This window comes from Corapipo altera, unplaced genomic scaffold (genome assembly GCF_003945725.1).
Source record: "Corapipo altera isolate COAL_440 unplaced genomic scaffold, ASM394572v1 175, whole genome shotgun sequence".
NCBI lineage: Eukaryota > Metazoa > Chordata > Aves > Passeriformes > Pipridae > Corapipo > Corapipo altera.
The window spans coordinates 1,104,253-1,121,592 of record NW_020884942.1 but is presented as its reverse complement, the minus strand read 5'-3'; the positions used below and the strand labels follow the sequence as shown (position 1 = coordinate 1,121,592).

Here is a 17,340-nt window from a genome sequence, read left to right as displayed (position 1 = left end):
CGCTCCGCCTGCAGGTGATTGGCTGCGGCGCGGCTCCAGCGGCGGGCTCTGATTGGCTGGGCCGGCGGCGGGGGCGGTTTCCGGAAGCGGCGGCGGGAGGAGGAGCGATATGGCGGCGGAGAGCGGAGCGGGGCCGCAGGAGATGATGGAGGGTGAGAGCCCGCCGGGGCTGCCGCGGCTGCCGCGGGAGTCGGGGCGGCGCGGCGCGGCTGGCTGCTCAGGCACCGCCGCCCGGCGGGAGGGCTGCCAGCTGCGCGCCGGGGGACTTGTGCCCCCCCCGCGCCCGGGCAGCCCCCGGGTGCTCATCCCGGGAGCTGCTGCCCGCGGGGCCGGGCCCTGGCGGGCCGCCGGGCACGGGGGGCCGGTGTGTGTTACCGGGGCATGGCGTGGTGCTGCTCCCGGCCGTGGGGTTCCGGGCGCCACAGGGGGAAGGAGAAGGGTTGTGGAGATGACCGTGGAGTAAAAAAGTAAAGATAATAAGAAAGAAACCTTTTGACTGTCGCTGGTTTTCCTTAGTCCCCCGGTGAAAGGAGAGCAAATATTGAGGGAGGGGCGAGGAGGAGCGAGGAGCTTCAAGTCCCAGGCCCAGCGTGGCCACGGAGCTGTGACTCTGTAAATATGAAGGGATCTGTCAGATTGTTGTGGGGAGACTGTTGTCTTTACCTGCAGGGATATTTTTTTTATTGATGCCTTCACTTCTTCGTGTCATTGGTACTATTGTACATGATACTGATTTTTTTTTTTTCTAAAAGCTTTTAAAATGTAATAGTTCTAATTCCATCTCCGTAGTCTTTGGAATTGCACTTCATTGATCTAAGAAATTTCCTTTTTCCTCCAGTCTTCTTCCCAGACTGTTGGTTTTAGGAAGATGTGATGGGAGGAAAAAGTGCATCCAAAATCAAAGTAGAAACAAGGGGTAAGAGGCCTTTTATTTAAGACTAAACCTTTCATTTAGTTAACTTAGGATTTCTACTAACTGCATTAGTGGTATCTGTGACCCCTGGTTGTTATTTCTGCCCGCTGCTCCTCCCCTGTGCCCCGCTGCTGGAAGCATCCTAATTGTGCCGCTCTGTGTCTCCGTGCAGTTGACAAGCGGATCGAGTCCGAGGAGTCTGGGGACGAGGAAGGGAGGAAGCAGGCGGTTCGCCTGGTGACGGACCTGAGCCAGCAGAGCCTGAGGGATGAGCAGAACGGCGAGAACTCTGCAGGTACCGTGTCAGCCCGAGCGTCCCCTGGGGGCAGCAGCCTGCACCAGCCCCCCCCCCCGAGCTCCTCCTGGCTGTGGCAGTGCTGGTTATCGGCGCCAATCTGCCCCAGGGCAGTCTTTAAATCTGAATAAATGGTAGTGCTATCGTAGCTAGAATAAAGCTGCCTGCTTCTTATGGAAGCACCCTCGATTTTTTATTTATTTATTTTTTTTTAAATTTTCATATTTGTTTATCCATCCGCGTTTCACTTCGAAACGTTTAATATCAAAACGCAAAACAACTTTATTCGTACTTTTTTTGGGGTGGAAATGCAGAAAATGAATGTGGAAAGGTGCTGGAAATGTTCATTGGAAATAACCCCAAGCAGCTTTTCATAATTCTGCTTTAGTTTATGTAGTCTTTTGCCTAAAGAGTTGCCAGATTCCTTTGGAAGGCAATGGAGACTATTTTTAGGTGGATTGAAGGGAGCTGTCCGTATTATTTTTTTTTAATTTAAATTTAAATTTAATTTTAAAATTCTAAGACATACCAAAATTATATCTTTGAATCCTCTCAGATTCAAACTTTTGCTGCTTATCTTACTGTTTGTATTAGAAGACAGGGTAGAAATCTTGACAGACTTTTTTTAAAGCCTGTGCATGTTTGGTGGGTGGGTTTCCGGTGGCTTGCATGGAATTTGTCAGAGCAGACCCATTTCTGCAGCCCCTGTGTGGTGATATGACCCGGGCTTTTGGTGCTAGCTGACAGTCTGAAGTGTAACAGCATCCTTTTGATAGAGGTGTCCATGTAATTATTGTTGGTGTGGTACTAGAAGGGAAATAATGCAACAAATTTTAATTCTTTTTGACTATACATCTACTGCAGATCCCTTCTCCTCTTAACCTTGCCCATTGGGATTTGCCAGAGTATTTTTCAAACTAGTAAATTGTTATTTAAATCTCATATCCTAACTGAATGCACTCTACATAGGTCTGATTCATTGCTGATAGTTTAAAACCCCTGTATATTAATTAGAAAATGTTGTGGTGACGCCTGTGAAAGAGGACACTTTGCAAACTGTACATCCCAAGCACTGTATGATTGATACAAAAATGCAGATAAGACAGAGCTTGCATGCCTGGAACTATGAGTGTTTACTCAGCCTGGTGTGACTTAGCTGTGTGTTTAGGGTTATATTGTGCACATTGTTCCCCTGGAAATTCTCTTAAAGCAAATGCAGAAGTGACGTACTTTTATTCCAGTGAAAGCAAGAAAAACACCTCCAGATTTAGTTGCTGAATTACATTTGTGTACTATTTAATATAATGACTGTATTGTCACTTCTTCCAAACTGTTAGCATTTAAAAAACTTCTGCTAGGGCAGAAACCGAACAAAGGAATAATTTTTGAACATTTGAGATGGCTTTCACAGCCAGCTTTGAGTTTCTCAGCTGCAAGGAAAATTAAAAGAGTATTCCACATTTTTTCGCAGAAGATCATAAGTAGAAAGAGCTTGAGCAGCTGAAATTTCAAACTCATCATTTGACTAATTCTCTGAGGAATAGAGCCTCTGGTTAGAAAGCTTATAACTGAGCTATTTATAATATTCTTCGTGCGTTGCAGTTAAAAAGTGTAGTTGGGCTTTTTGTTGCTTTTAAACGCCTGTGCTACTGTGAACTTATGTAACTCAGTAATGACTGTTCCTGCTGTGGAATTTGGGGTTCCTGAGTGGTGGATTTTTTTTTCCTAGCTCTGCAAAGCCACGTGTCTTGCAGGCATAGGTTACACAAAAATTCACTTATGGAACTTCACGCTGCCAGAGCAATGGGGTTTTTTTCCCCCTCTTGAGAAACGTGCTGTGTTGGGAAGTGTGGGATAAAGCAGTTTGCAAGGGAAATTGCAGTCCTGGCTGTTTATGTCAGTTTAGAGTGTTTTATATCCAGTCAGTTCATAAATAAAGTGACATGTAAATGACTGTAAATTTGCTATAATTCTCCTCTTCCTCTCCTCTTCCTCTTCCTGTACTTTTAACATTTTCATACCAATACTGGCAGCTGATATCAGATACACATCTCACTCAGGCTGCCATATGGAGTGCTTTATACACAGTGCACAAACTTCATGAGGGTTGGCTCTATTACATAACCACAGTGCCTGCATGTTCAGTTTTAAATTGTCTTTATTTTAGTGAGTTTGGTATGTATCCTGTGTGATTTGGTTTTGCATGCTTGCATTTGAGTGCTGTTTTTTCCCATGCTGGCTCTACCACGACTGGTCTCTCAAAGCCATATGGCAAAAAATAGGAGGAGCTGCCCTTTGACAGATCCCAGAACAGAGTATTGAACACGTTGCCTAAATCAAATGTGTATAAATGAAAATATTCAAGCCTGCCAGCCAAACAAAGTCTTAAGAGGTGCAGCCTTGGTAGCAGGAGGGTAGGGTGTCCCATTCCCTTGATGAAGTGTATAGCTTTGATCTGGAATGAAAATAAGGAAATGTAAATTGCTGACAGGCAGACATACCTGCATCAGTTCTGGTGGCATTTCTGTCCTGTGTTCAATGTCCCCAAGACTCCCAGCTCATTTTGGATCCCCAAAATAAAATCTATGTTTCCTGCTAATTTAGACTGTAAAAAAAAAAAAAAAAGAAAAAAAATTTAAAAGATGAAGATTGATTTTCAATCTTAACTTCTGTCAGTCAGTTCAGTGAGTGTCTCTCCTGTTTGAATGCCCAGGCAAGAGCAGCAGCCCAAACACAGGAAGGTCAATGATGATCTGTGGACTGTCAAACCCTTGTAGTTTGATGACAGTATTAAAAATTGTGATACTTGCACTGTTTGTCCTTACACTACTACTTAGAAGACCAAGCACCAGTAGGAGAAACACTTGTTAAATACAGGAACACTTGGCATTTACAAGGATGTTGTAATCATGCTGGGCTGTGAAAATAGTCACTACTACTGGGTTAATGGCAAGAGCTTGCATACAGTAATGCAAGAGTCAGTACAAAGCCTTTGGCATGTGACTGTAATTACAGGTGCTTGTTTTTTTGGGAGTACTTATGCACATGAAGTAAAAAAGCTTCCATGCTGTATGTCAGTTTTGCAAAGCTGAATCAGGCCTTGGGGTTTTTTTGGAAATTGATGCAACTGGCACACCTTCTTCAATAAATGGAAATCTGCATGAATTATTCAGCATGAAATTCTCCAGTAAACTTCCCTCCCTCTTGTGCTGTTGTAGAAGCACAGCAAATACTGGGCTGCCTTCCAGAGCTATAAAGGCATTTCCCAAGAAAATGCATTCAGTGTGATAAACAATGTTGTCTGGCATAGCAGTGAGTTCAGCCAAACAAAGGAAGGGAGATCCATCCAAAAATGTGCACAACAGTGACATAAACTGGCAGTGCTAGTAAAAAAAAGCTGAGGGGTGGGATTGTTGAGGTGCTTGGTCATTCCTGGTGCTCTCACTAGATGGTTTAGATTCCTTTTTGGCAGTGTTTTATTGTGTTGTCAGAGGAGCACAGACACTTTGGATGCTGTATCTTCAGAGGCATGATGGCCCCAGGTGTAAAGAAAAGGCATCCTGCCTAGCTCAGTCTTGAGCCAGCAGTATTCAGCAGCCACACAGGCAGGCTGGGAAAGGTGCTGATCTTTGTGTCTTTTGCATCTGGGCATGAAATTCTGTTGTTAAGAAAGCTTTTTGTCCATGCCTAGCTGTCACATTGAAAACCAAGTAGGTGAAGTGTGGTTTTAATGAAGAATGTCTGAACTGTGCATCTCATGTGTTTCTTCTCCTGAGAAGCATTTGGTCTCTCTGGGTGTTTGCCATTGTTTTCGTGCCTTTAGCTGTCAGGTACAGAGGTTCATTATGTATTTGCTTCTTGTGTAGGAGAAGCAGAGACACCAGTGGACATGGAGACTATTAGCCTGGACCCAGAAGCTGAGGTAAAGGCAGATTTTTGTCCTTATGGGCTTTATACGGCAGGAAGCAAATGTAGGCAAAGGCAAGTATTGAAACCTGGTTAAAAGATCTAATTCTTCTGAAGGTGATGGCTACCATGATCCTCCACAGAATTGATTCAGAGCCTTTAGACTAGAAGTAGAGGTGTTCTATTCTTGATCAGTAGCTGAAACATTTTCTTAGGACTTCAGAATTTTGAATTAAGCACAGAGGCACTGAAAGTGGGGCTGTGCTGCAGAAGGTGTTGATGGGCTACGAGCTTCTGTGAGAATATCTTCATGAACTGTTTGCTGCTGTGAGTCCTGTGATTTGGCATAGGCACAGAGACTTATCCAGCCTAATGCCTTGGCATCAGCAGCATGGTGAGCCTGTTAGCTGGAGAGTTTTTGAACTTGGGTGGGGAAGTACTCTGTTTTCCCTTTGACATGCAAAACTGGAGCATCTGGTGCTGATCAGCACAGATGTGAAGGGCATCAGCTGATTGCCAGTGCAGAGCTGGTGTTCACAGAACCACCAGTTATTCAAACTGTCAGTGATTCCTGCTCATCTGAGGCCTGGAACTGGAAATGGCAAAGTGTTCCAGTTAAGCCCTAGAAAAGCAGGTGAGAGACCTTTATGGAAAACTTTATTCATGGTAGACAGCAGAATTTATCTGTCTCGGTAAATTCTGAAGGTTTCTAGTTTTGGCAGAACAGTGCTCAGACTCAGGAAAGGGCTGTTGCCTTTTTGCAGCTGACAGGCTTAGGACAGTGCTTCCCCAGTGGTGGTAAAATCATGTGCCAAACCCAGTCTGAAAAAGCAGTCTGAAGGGAAGTTTTAATGAGCTGCACATTTCGTAAGGCTGTAATTTTCCTTAGTTCAAAGGGCCATGTTGGGTCTTGGAAGACCAGGTTTGTTTTGGAATAACTGCCAAATCCCTCCATTTCTCTTTCAGGATGTTGACTTGAATCATTTCCGAATTGGGAAGATTGAAGGATTTGAGGTGCTCAAGAAAGTGAAGGTAACAGTCCTAGGGAATAGAAAATGCCTCTTGGAACTGGGCATTTTGTAGATCTGACCTGTAAGAGGACAGAGTCTCTTTTTGGCTGAGATCTTAATGAGTTCACTTTAGCTGAAGGAGGTAGTGTTTGCCCATTTGTCAAGTAGTAATAAAAATCCTTAGATTTTGTAAGTTGATTTTGGAAGTGGATGAGAGAAAATGCATCAGGGCACATCCTAAGAGATACATCCTGGACTTGTATGGCAGGCTGAACATAGAATAACATGGATGGGAAAGTACCTCTGGAGGTAAAGCCCTGCTCAAAGCAGGCCCAGTTAGAACATGTTGCTTAGGGGCCTTCTCCAAGCTCTTGAGTATTTCCTAAGACAGAGATTACGTAGCCTCCCTGAGCTGCTGTTAGTGTCTGACTATTGTAGTTAAAAGATTTCCTTCTGTAGAGCTGAAGTAAACCAAGAAAGGATTGTATTTAAAACAAGCCCAAACAAATAAGCAAACAAAAAACCCACACCCAACAAACCAACAACATCCAAACAAATCCCCAGCAAAAACCTAACTGGGTACCCCCCCTACACATACCTTATTGTCTGTAAGCCAAAAGACATGACATGCTGTCCTTCATATCCATTTTCCTGTTTCTTTTTAAACTTTCCCCCAACAATTAGACTCTGTGTCTCCGTCAGAATTTGATTAAGCACATTGAGAACCTGGAGCAGTTGCAGACCTTGCGGGAGCTGGATCTCTATGACAATCAAATCCGGAAGATTGAGAACTTGGAGACTCTGGTGGAACTTGAGTGAGTCCAGCAGAATCACTAGGATTAGGTTGGGGGTGGTTTGTGACTGCCTTACTCATGCTGTGCTTATCCCAGGCCTTTCTCAGAATTCATTTGGGTGCTCTGTGAAGGACGATGTCTGTTCTCTGTTGATATTTAACCTGTGCAGTAAACTAGTTTCATTATCCTGAAGCTCCAGGGACAGGCAGCTGGAAATGAAACCTGTGCTGTGTAAGGCAGTGAGAATGACAGGTGGTTGCAGCTTCCATGCAAGTGTGGGAGTGCTCAGGCACCCCTTGCTCTTGGCAGCGAGAGCTCTGTGTAACAGGTTTTCATTCCTGCAAAAATGACAAGAGGTTTCAGGTAAGGTTATGATATTTTTTTTTTTTTTTTTTTTTTTTTGGAGGGTGTTAGGGAAGGAGTAAGGGCCCTTCCCAGTTTCTGGCACTTGTCTGGGATCACCCTGGAGATAGATTACAAAACTGTTCTCACTGGGGCACGGACTGGCCTACTTCTAATGGTCACAATTGCTTCCTGCCTGTGGGAGGCCTTGACATGGTCCTGTCAGAGGCAGATCTTGTAGGCAAGTACCTTTCCCAAGGAAGATGCAGATTGGCTCCGTGGCTGGCCAAAATAATGGCTGTCTTCTGCATGTGCCAGATGGTTTTTTCTTTTTGCTGACACACTGCAGAAGTATTTTGAAAGTTATATTTGTTGTATTTTCTGATAAGAAGAAATTACTCATGACTTTAGATTCAAGGCCTAGCAAAGGCTTGATCTCTGCTTGATAGTGAGGTTCCCCACCAAGTTACAAGTGCCTCTTTCAGAATCATCCACACCTGATAGACTGATGAGACCTTTGGTTTGTTTTCCCTCAGGATCCTGGACATCTCCTTTAACGTCCTGCGACAAATTGAAGGACTAGATCGGCTTACCCAGCTTAAAAAGCTCTTCCTTGTCAACAACAAAATCAGCAAAATCGAGAATTTGAGCAACTTGCAGATGCTACAGATGTTAGAGTTGGGATCAAATAGAATTCGGGTAGGCTTGCTCTATGAGGTGTTAGATGGAGAGTTTTGGGCTCTTTGGTTTGGGGTTAGCATTTTCTGAAAGTGCACTTCACTGACTTTGACTTGCAGTTTCGTTGGTTTTTATTGTTCTAGTCATTCACTGTGCCTATTGCTGTGCATGCTGGATCCTTTCATTATGCATTAGTGCCTGGCTACTAAATCACTGCTTATGAATTTCTGTCTGTAATGAGCATGTTTATCCACCGTGTGCTTCCTTTTTCAGGTGATAGTTTCCTCCTGCTAGAGAGCCAAGCCTGTCAAAACTAGCAGTTGTTTTCTCTTACCTTTTTAGAGACTGGTGCTGTGTCCATGAAACCTATCGAATGCAAATTTGAGTTTGATTTGTATGTGTAGTTGACAGCCTGCTATGGCAGTCAGTCTCGCTCAGGAAAAAGATTATCTTTAGGCTTTGCTCTGAAATGCCTCAAAAACCTGGTGCTGCCCTTCTGATTGCTTTTGGGTTTTATTGTTCAGTTCGTGACTTTTCTGGTTTAGATGATTGAAAGTCTGTGCCAGTTACAGAGAAGCAGTTATGAGCAGTCTCTCCTGTCCCTGAGGTATGATTCTCTGTATTTGGCCAGTTTGTAAGAGAACTGGTCGGACAGATGACGCAAAAGACTTGCAACATGCAAAGTAAACTTGTTTTTTTTAAGCTTTTTCGATTACATACTCTTTAGAAAATACTCATAACAGACGACTGCATTTCAGTCAATGTGGTCTAAGTTGGTGCTCCCCATTTACAGTCTCTGAGAAATTACTTGTTGTGCTGAAAGAACAAATTTGGGAAAGATCTGTTTTTCCCCTTTATTTCAGGACTTGTGGAAGCACACTTTGTAGAAAAGAAGGAAACTTCAGCTACTAGAAACAGCTTTTTAAGACAGAAATGTGTGCTGCCTTTTTGAAGTGGAAGAATTTTGGTTTGCTCCTAAAGCTAAACTGGACTGAATTTTTTTCCAGCCAAAGATATTTCTGCTTTGGAAATTAAATTATTTAGAGGAATAAATCTGCCAGATCAGATGAGGGATTAGGAACCTTAGAGTTGCATAGGCTGGGGGAACAGGAGTTATAGAGAAAAGCACTTTGCTGTTTCAGAAACAGAACAGGCTAAGCATACTGATCCTTACATTTCAAAAGCTGAGTTAAGTAAAATTGTACTGTAAGGATCATTATGTTCTGGAAAAAAAAGAAATCCAGCTACATTTCTGAATTGGTACTTAGGTGTTGCATTGCCAATAACATCAAGCCAAGGAATAGCTTTTAAACAATGAAGTTAGATTTACTTTATGTATGTATTCTCAGTGTTGAGCCTGAGCATACTAACAGAACAACTGAACCCCCCCGAAATTATCACTGTTTGGGTAACAGAAGTTTCTTAAATTACTTTATTTTTGGGGGGGGGTGTTGTGTTTTATCTGTTAATTCTATTCTGACTTCTTCAGACAACAGTGCTCTGTGCTTCTAATTGCTTTACTGGAGTGACTAACCTGTACCTAGGCTTGGCATGAAGAAATCTCGTGTTATTCGAGGGCACCTAGAACTCTTGTCCTAGTTTTCTGTTGCTAGGGTGGCTTGGCTGTATGCTTTACAGGTGGCCATATCCTTAACTTTTTAGGGTACAAGCCTGTGGACTGTTCAGGAGGTGTTCTTGGCTCTGAGATGCCCGATTGACTCCTTCCCTGTGCACCAAAGCTGCTGCAGTAACACTCTCCTACTCTGCTGGACGCTCAGACCTCTTGGTGTGCGCTTCCCCTGCAGTCCCTCGTGACTCAGCACTTGTTGCTCTGTTCCTTTTGAATGAATGGTGGGGAGAAGAACTTTAGACTTGAGCTGACACATTTAATGCTTTATTCTTTAAGTTGGGCTGAGGCAACTATAATGCAAGCAACTTCTTTACTTATTCCTTAGGGTTTTGTCCCCTCGTGTCCATCTGTCCCATTCTTCTCCCTATGCTGAGTCGTCAGTGTTTCCTCCTCAGGGCTAGGGGGGCTGCCAGTGAGCAACAAATCTATCATTTTTCTTGCAAGGTCAAAACAGGGGTAAGTCCATAGCCTAGAAGGAGGGTGAATCCAGATTTGAGCTGCTTAACACCTTATGTTCAGTCCTTTGGCAGTTGTGGGATAGAGGCTGAAAAGCTTCTTTCCTTTCCCAGAGTGTATCTGTAAGTTCATAGTGTGTGTGTTTGTGTCCATCTTCCTCTTCTTTGTGTTATACACACACAGGTAAATGTGCACCCATGCACAAACACACAGTAATCCAAGTGGTGCTAGGACTCAGTGGCCTGGCTCACCAGCACTGCTAATCTGAAACTCTGCCAGGCAGGAAGAATGTGGGAAAGCTGAGATGTCACAACCTGCTTGAGCACAGACACTCTGGGTGTGTCTGTGTCCATATTGTTGTTCTTCTCTGAGCCGAAGTCTGGTTTTAAAATTCTTACCTCTTTTAACAGTATCTTGGTTTTTTAATTAAGAGGCTTTCCCCTGAAAAAAAAAAAGAAGTGTTTTGTTTTCTTTCCTTTTGTTTGCAGGAGCCTTTTATAATCCCACCCTTTTCCCATTTTTCCCCCCTGTTTTCACTCTTCTGTTTGTGCTTTCTCCCTTCCTCTGTAAATAAATAATATGACTCTCCTTGATGCCTCACAGAGATCCTTATCTTCTCCCACTGAAGGCTGAGCTCAGGAGTTAAACTGGTACAGTGTAAATGTTCTCCCAGCAGCATGTGTATTTTAAAACATGTACATCACTTTAACTGGTATGGGTGTGTTCTGCCAGTAGCATGACTATATAGCCAAGGAGTTACATCTATTAACACTTACACCTGTGAGACAGTTAACCTTGCTTAAGGCAGAGAAGCTGAACAACTTGCCTCTGTGTTATGCAGTCACTGATTTGCAGGACTAAATTTGCAAACTGTGTTTTCTCCCTCCCAGATTCTCTTTCCACTCACTAGTGACATGGTTTTTCTCGCTTCACAAATCTTCTGCCCTGGATACACCCCATGGCTATAACATGGCTATGAAATGGCAGCCACATCTACCAAGTGGAGTTTTGCCTCACAGCAGTAACACAGTCTCCTCTGGTCATTTTGCAGGCAATTGAAAATATTGACACCTTGGCTAATCTTGACAGTCTGTTCCTCGGAAAGAATAAAATCACCAAGCTGCAGAACCTGGATGCACTGACAAACCTGACTGTGCTCAGCATACAGGTATTGGTTCTATTCTGAACAGCCTTTGTGCCTCAAAACATTTTGTGATTTATAATCAGCTCTTCTGAATCACAGAATCACAAAATGGTTTGGGTTGGAAGTGACCTTAAAGACCATCTAGTTACAACCTCTTGCTGTGGGCAGGGACACCTTCCACCATCCCAGGTTGCTCCAAGGCCCATCCAACCTGGCCTTGGACACTTCCAGGGATGGGGCAGCCACAGCTTCTCTGGGCAACCTGTGCCAGGGCCTCCCCATCCTCACAGGGAACGATTTCTTGCTAATATGTAATTAAACCTGCCCTCCTTCAGCTTAAGGCCATTCCCCCTTGTCCTATTACTACATGCTTTTGTGAAAAATCCCTCTCCAGCCTTCTTGTAAGCCCCCCAGCAGCAGGTCTGCAGTGTTGGAGTTGAATTTCTGTACTGGAAGGAGGTGTGATATTCTCTGTGTTACCTTTTCTCATCTCTTCATGCTACTTGAGATTGACAGACACCGATAAAATGATAAAACAAATATTTGATTTTTATGGAAGGAAGAACAGGGAATGAATGTTATCCTGCATTTAGTTCCTGAAATACTGTTTCCTAATGTGTTACAGTAACATCCAATGCCTTACCCCAGGGAAGTCCTTATAATGGCAGTGGCTCAGTGTCACTGCCTTCTTCCTGAAGAGCCAAGAAGTCTGAACGAGGCTGTGCTAAATGAAATCTATCCTTAATGGGCTTTTGGAAAGCTTCTTCCTTTTCTAAAAGGTGGAATAAAAGACACTCAGCTAGTTTCTTTCACCGAGTCCCCTTCTCATCAGTATGACAATGCTGGCACATTCTAATATCTCTTACAGTTGTTGGCAGGAAAGACCTGACTCCGTGTGGTAGCACCTGTGTTGCAGCGTTGTTCTGTAGGAGGTACAGCAGAGTGCAGTGGGATTAAAGTGGTGTAACCTCTCCCCTGACCATCCCCTTAAAAAGACCTACGAAATGAAGGCTGTTCATGCATAGGCCTGTTGTTTGTAAAGACACCAAGTGGAAAGCTTTCAGGCTGCAGCTTTTGATGGGAAGGTCAGAGTCTGATTCTTCTAAACTTGGAGACTGTGACTCCCATGGTGCTTCCTTATGCATCAGTGGTGCAGAGATCAAACAGATGAGCTCATGAGGTCAGTGTGGGCCCGAGCAGACTATTTCCCCTTCCCAGCCGTACTTCGGAGAAATGGGTTTTCCCCAGTGACTCACAGGGGTTTGAGTTTATTTGGAGTGGTACTAAAGAGCTGTTACACTTCCAGAATAACCGTCTGACCAAGATTGAGGGGCTGCAGAGCTTGGTGAATTTGCGGGAGTTGTACCTCAGCCACAACGGCATCGAAGTCATCGAGGGACTGGAGAACAATGTAAGCAGGCTCCTGCTGACTGTGCAGCACAGTTGTTGTCCAAAGCTGCTCCTGTTAATGGCTTTTCTGGAAGTTTTTGTTCAACCCGGGCCTAAAAAAAGTGGGACAGAGAAGATGAGAAGAAATCTGATCTAATATTTTTCATGTTTGCTTTGTCTAGAACAAACTCACAATGCTGGACATTGCATCCAACAGAATCAAGAAGATTGAGAATATCAGCCACCTAACAGAGCTGCAGGAGTTCTGGGTAAGCACAGGCCGTTCCCTAAAATGTCTGTACAGCAGTGAAACCCTTCTGATGGGCAGCATGTGGGTATGTGTGTCTTGAGGTGAACTCCTCTAGATCTGGTGATCAGCTTTAAGATCCTGACAGTCTGCATGGATAAAGTGTCTGGTGGTTTTCCACAAGGAAAGAGAAGAGCTTAAAAACTTTGCAGATCTTTGCTGAGTGGTAAGAAGCCTCTGTCTGCCTAGGAAATAGGCCCTGCCTTCATGCTCAGGGTGGTTATGAAACAGTCCCACGTGTCCTATTTCTGCAGCTCATCTTTTTCTGAGTGAGCGTGACAGAGTAATGGGGAAGCACAGTGCCTGTTCAGAGCAGAGCTGGTATTTTTAGGGCATTATAAATACGAAGAAAATTAAACCATCTTCTGGTTTGCTTCCATTCCTATGAGGTAGATAACAGCTTAGGTTTGCTTCTGTTTCTTTCTGACACCCGGAATTGCTGAGCCCTTTGTCATTCTTAAGTCAGCTCAGGAAATTCAGAGACACCCTCTCCTGAAGCATTAGCACCCTACCATGTTTGGGAGCTGTGTACAAATCTGCCCATGTGAAAAAACGGGGAAGAAGCAGCAAATGTTCATGAGCTGGCACGTGCTTTAGCTCTTGTAGAGTTTCTGCATTCGAGGCTGAGAATGAGAGTTGTGCGTCGTAATGTCTGTCATTTGGAGTTCAGTCATTTAAACTCTTGAGTAGAGGCTGAGAGAAAAGGAGTGCAAAGCAGCTTCAAATGAAACCCAGATAGAGCCTGTAGTCCAGGTCCCTTGGGTCATTTTCCTAGTCTTGCAGTGTGGCTTAGGAGACAGCTAGTGGTGTTACCTGTCCGTGCCTGATCCATGAGGAACTCTTTAAGTAACAGAAGCTGAGAAGCCTGTTTAACGTGACATCTTTTGGGCAGTAAAAGTGAGGCAGTTCAGTGTAGCTGGTGTGGGGCCTGTCCTGATCCTGTGCAATTTCCTCCAGTCTTCCTCTTTGCTGTTGCTCTGCTTATAGGAGGTGTCAGCATTGCACTGCTGGTTGCACTGAAAGGACAGAGCACATCTGAACCTCAGTGGATTCCTTTGCAAAAACACTGGTGTGTTTGGAGTCCTTTGTCAGAACATGCCTTGGCCAAGACCTGTTAGCTGAGCCTGGAAAATGCCCTCCTGGATTTGTTCCACTTCTATGTTAAAAAACCAGATTTGTTTGAAAAGGAGCAGGGCAAAATTTTCTTCAGTGCGAACAAGTGGTATATCTTCCAATTTGTATTTTCACTGACTCCACAGCTGAAGCCACATAAAAATGTCCTTTAATACCTTGAGGAAGCAGAATTTAAAGTCCTAGACACTTCTTTCCCAAGTACCACATCCCCAGTGGAGGGACTGAGATGCCTCAAGGTGGAGTGACTTGGCTGAAGTGACACTGTGATGAGCTGTAGCAGAATGAGACAATCCACTGACATTTTTTTATATTTTATTTGAAGGTGGCATTGCTGTAGTGACTTCTCTGTATCCAAAAGCAAAGGGTGCTTGTGTCTCAGGGTTGGACAGCATGTGGCTACCTTGCAGCTTTGCTTCCTTGTTGGGCAGCTGAAGCAGTCATCCCTTTGTGGGGGAATCCCTTTGCTGTGCCAGCAATGAGACAGGCAGAGAACCCAAATTAGAGAGCCTGGCATTTTCTCCGGAGTGCAGAAGCAGTTTCGGTGGGGAAGTGATGTAGAGGAGAGAGGAAAATGTTGCTTTTCTTGTCAGTTTGGAACCTTTTTTAATGTTTCCTGGGAAGCTATGAAAGTAAAGATAGATGTCCCAACGGAAATAAATCTTGATGTAAATATTTCCAGCCCGTAAATGCACAGTGTATGGGGTGGGAGACTGTATAGAGACTGACCCAGTGCCTTGCAGTGCCTTTCCCAGCACTTTCCAACCCAGTAGTGGTTGGACTGGATCCGCTGTCTGAAGGGCGGAGCAGCCAGCAGGACACTGTGGGTGAGGAGGGAATAGCGGCGAGGCCTGGAGTGTGAGACAGGAAAGCTCATCTCAGAGGTTCCAGGGGGAGAAGGATCTTGCAGACAGGGTCTCCTTTGATGCACGTGAAGCCTGTGCAGCGATGCTGCCCTGGGAGCAGCGATCCTGCCCTGGGAGCAGCGATCCTGGGCAGCCCTGGGTTCCTGTGGCCAGGCCTGGCGTGGGGATACGGTGGGTGAGCGTGACTGTGTGTGCTCTGCAGATGAACGACAATCTCGTAGAGAGCTGGAGTGACCTGGATGAGCTGAAAGGGGCCAAGAACTTGGAGACTGTATACCTGGAGCGAAACCCTCTGCAGAAGGATCCCCAGTACCGACGCAAAATCATGCTGGCCCTCCCGACTGTCCGGCAGATCGATGCCACGTTTGTTCGATTCTGAGCCTCCTGCTGCCCTCTCTCCCCTGCCCTCCTCTGAGAAATGTCCCAGCAGGGTTTTTTATCCACTCACCACTCCCCAGGTCTTCAGTACACTGACACTCATGGGGCAAATAGTCAATTAAAAGCACTGAAACCAGATCTAGTGTACAATGCACTCATTGTTTTTGAAATGTTGTTGTTATTATTATTATTATTATTATTATTATTAAATCTTAACACAAGAGCCTTCAATGTGCCTGTGTTTTTTCTTTCATGGGGGAGGTTCTGCCAGAAAGTGTTTGCAGCAGAGTGAAGCCATGTGGAGCTGCTTGCCAACTGTGTTGACTCTGTGACATGCCTTCATGTTAGGAATGTCCTCACAAACACCATATCCAGATCCAGGCTCAACGATAATCTGTAGAAAAGTAAAAAAAGATCTGATGGAGATGCCCACCCAGGTTAGTTACCAGGTGTGAGTCAGTGCAAAATATCTGCTGGCAGAACATGGGGCTGTAGAGGAAGTAGCCTTTTTGTAGTAATTTTGTTTTTTTAAGCACAGCTGCAAGCTCATGAGAAGGTTGGGGACAAACTGATATTAATATATTAATGGTGAGCAAGGTAAGGGTTTGGTAGGACTTTGTTAACAGACAGTGTCCTGCTTCCACTAAACCTCTCCTTGATCTGGGCAACTGAACTGCATCCCCCCAGCAAATGGAAAACCTCCCAGGGGAATCCTTGCTGTCTGCCACTGTGTTAGTCCAACAGTCATGTCATCAGCCCAGGGGAACGAGTTAAAAACAGGAGTGTTTCCTGAAAATTTGCTCTCAGTGGTAGTTTGATTCATTCTGATCTGACATGGATTTGAATCTCTGGAAGAGTGGGAAGAACCCCTTCTTCAGCAAGAGAACAGAAATATTAAGCAGGACAGTGTGGCCTGCTGGAAGATTTTAGTTTCCCTTCGTGGGCTATGTTCCATTTGCTCACCTGCAGCTCTGCTGTGGATTGTGATGCTGCTGGAGGTGACTGGGCTTGGCTGGGGAATGTGCATCCCACCACGCCTCTGAACTTGAGATGTGTTTGGTGGGATGAGTTGCTTTGAGTCCCCCCAGGTGCCACGAGCACCTGGGAACTGTAAAAGCACCTGGGGACTGTAAAAGTGGGGTCTCAGCTGCTCTGTGACCATTGCTGCTGAAGCCCCACCCACTGTCCCTGAGCTGTGGGCTGCCAGCACCTGGGAGGCAAAACAGCTGGGATTTCCCCCAAAGTTGCAAAAACCAGCAGAAACTCTTCTCTTCTTTTGGGGGGTAGATCACCCCAGAGCTTTTCAGGACATGTTCCTCAGGTTGATTCTGTGCTTGGCACATGTCATCCCAGCCTTACCAACGGGTCTGACTGGGGCTCTGGGAGGCCACAGGACCCAAACCAAGCAAAGTTTGGGTTGCTGATGTGCAACCTCCTTGGCTCGGCGGGAGTTGCAAAGGGTATAAATGAAGCTGGAATTTGGCCCAAGTTTAGACAGGGTTGGCTGAAAGCACCCAGGGAGCTGAGATGCTGGAAGGGAAAGAAAGGAGCTGCAGGAGTTCCACAGAGGAAGGGACCAGCCATGGGAGCTTTCACTCTGAGTAGCCCGTGAGCACTGGAGGGAGAAGGGCTGTCCCATTCCCCAAGAGATAGGGCTGTGAGATGCTGCAGCTGCTGCTGTCATCTCAGCCTGTCCCTCCCTGCTCTTCCTCCTCCTCTTCCAGTCCTGCAGTTTGACTTCATCACCATCTCTGTGGCAGCCTGTCCCCTGGCATCCCTCTTTGCCCTGCTCAGTATCTGGGTGGAGATCTGCCTGGACGCCCACAAGTTCCTCTGTGACTACTGGCACAGGGCATTGGCAGGACACTGCACCATGAGCAGGGAGCTGCTGTCCCAGACCAGTGGTGTTGGTGTCTGGTTTGTCAGGCTGAGGGTGAGGAGAGGCAGAAAGCCAGCCCAGGAGCACAGGGCATGAATTAGGGTGGGGATGGGGTGTCCCTCAGCTGCAGTACCTGCTGCAGAATATTTCCTTGCTCCCGGGCCTTCCTCATAGCCTTTGCCTCTGAATTCCTGCCCTGTGTGTACCATGGGTACATCCACA

At 45.3% G+C, this 17,340-nt stretch overlaps 1 protein-coding gene across 2 annotated transcripts; it reads left to right on the top strand.

The window, feature by feature from the left end:
* Positions 1–70: 70 nt before the first annotated feature.
* PPP1R7 (protein phosphatase 1 regulatory subunit 7) lies at positions 71–15,464 on the top strand. 2 transcript variants are annotated; one of them, XM_027661851.1, is made up of 11 exons: positions 71–152; positions 839–916; positions 1,086–1,208; positions 5,075–5,130; positions 6,081–6,146; positions 6,809–6,939; positions 7,797–7,959; positions 11,076–11,192; positions 12,475–12,579; positions 12,740–12,826; positions 15,064–15,464. In XM_027661851.1, exons 2-11 carry the CDS (start codon positions 874–876, stop codon positions 15,238–15,240), a joined length of 1,068 nt encoding a protein of 355 aa, XP_027517652.1. In that variant the 5' UTR covers positions 71–152; positions 839–873; the 3' UTR covers positions 15,241–15,464. The 2 variants fall into 2 exon arrangements, with proteins under 2 accessions (XP_027517652.1, XP_027517653.1); XM_027661852.1 differs by lacking the exon at positions 839–916 and having other exon boundaries at positions 81–152.
* The last annotated feature ends 1,876 nt before the right edge of the window (positions 15,465–17,340 follow it).

Excerpts from the sequence above, each read along its gene's own strand:
- PPP1R7 (XM_027661851.1), top strand. The coding sequence starts at position 874 with ATGGGAGGAAAAAGTGCATCCAAAATCAAAGTAGAAACAAGGG. Across the intron at positions 5,131-6,080 it reads GCCTGGACCCAGAAGCTGAG|GATGTTGACTTGAATCATTT; the intron begins GTAAAGGCAGAT and ends TTTCTCTTTCAG. Across the intron at positions 12,827-15,063 it reads CAGAGCTGCAGGAGTTCTGG|ATGAACGACAATCTCGTAGA; the intron begins GTAAGCACAGGC and ends TGTGCTCTGCAG.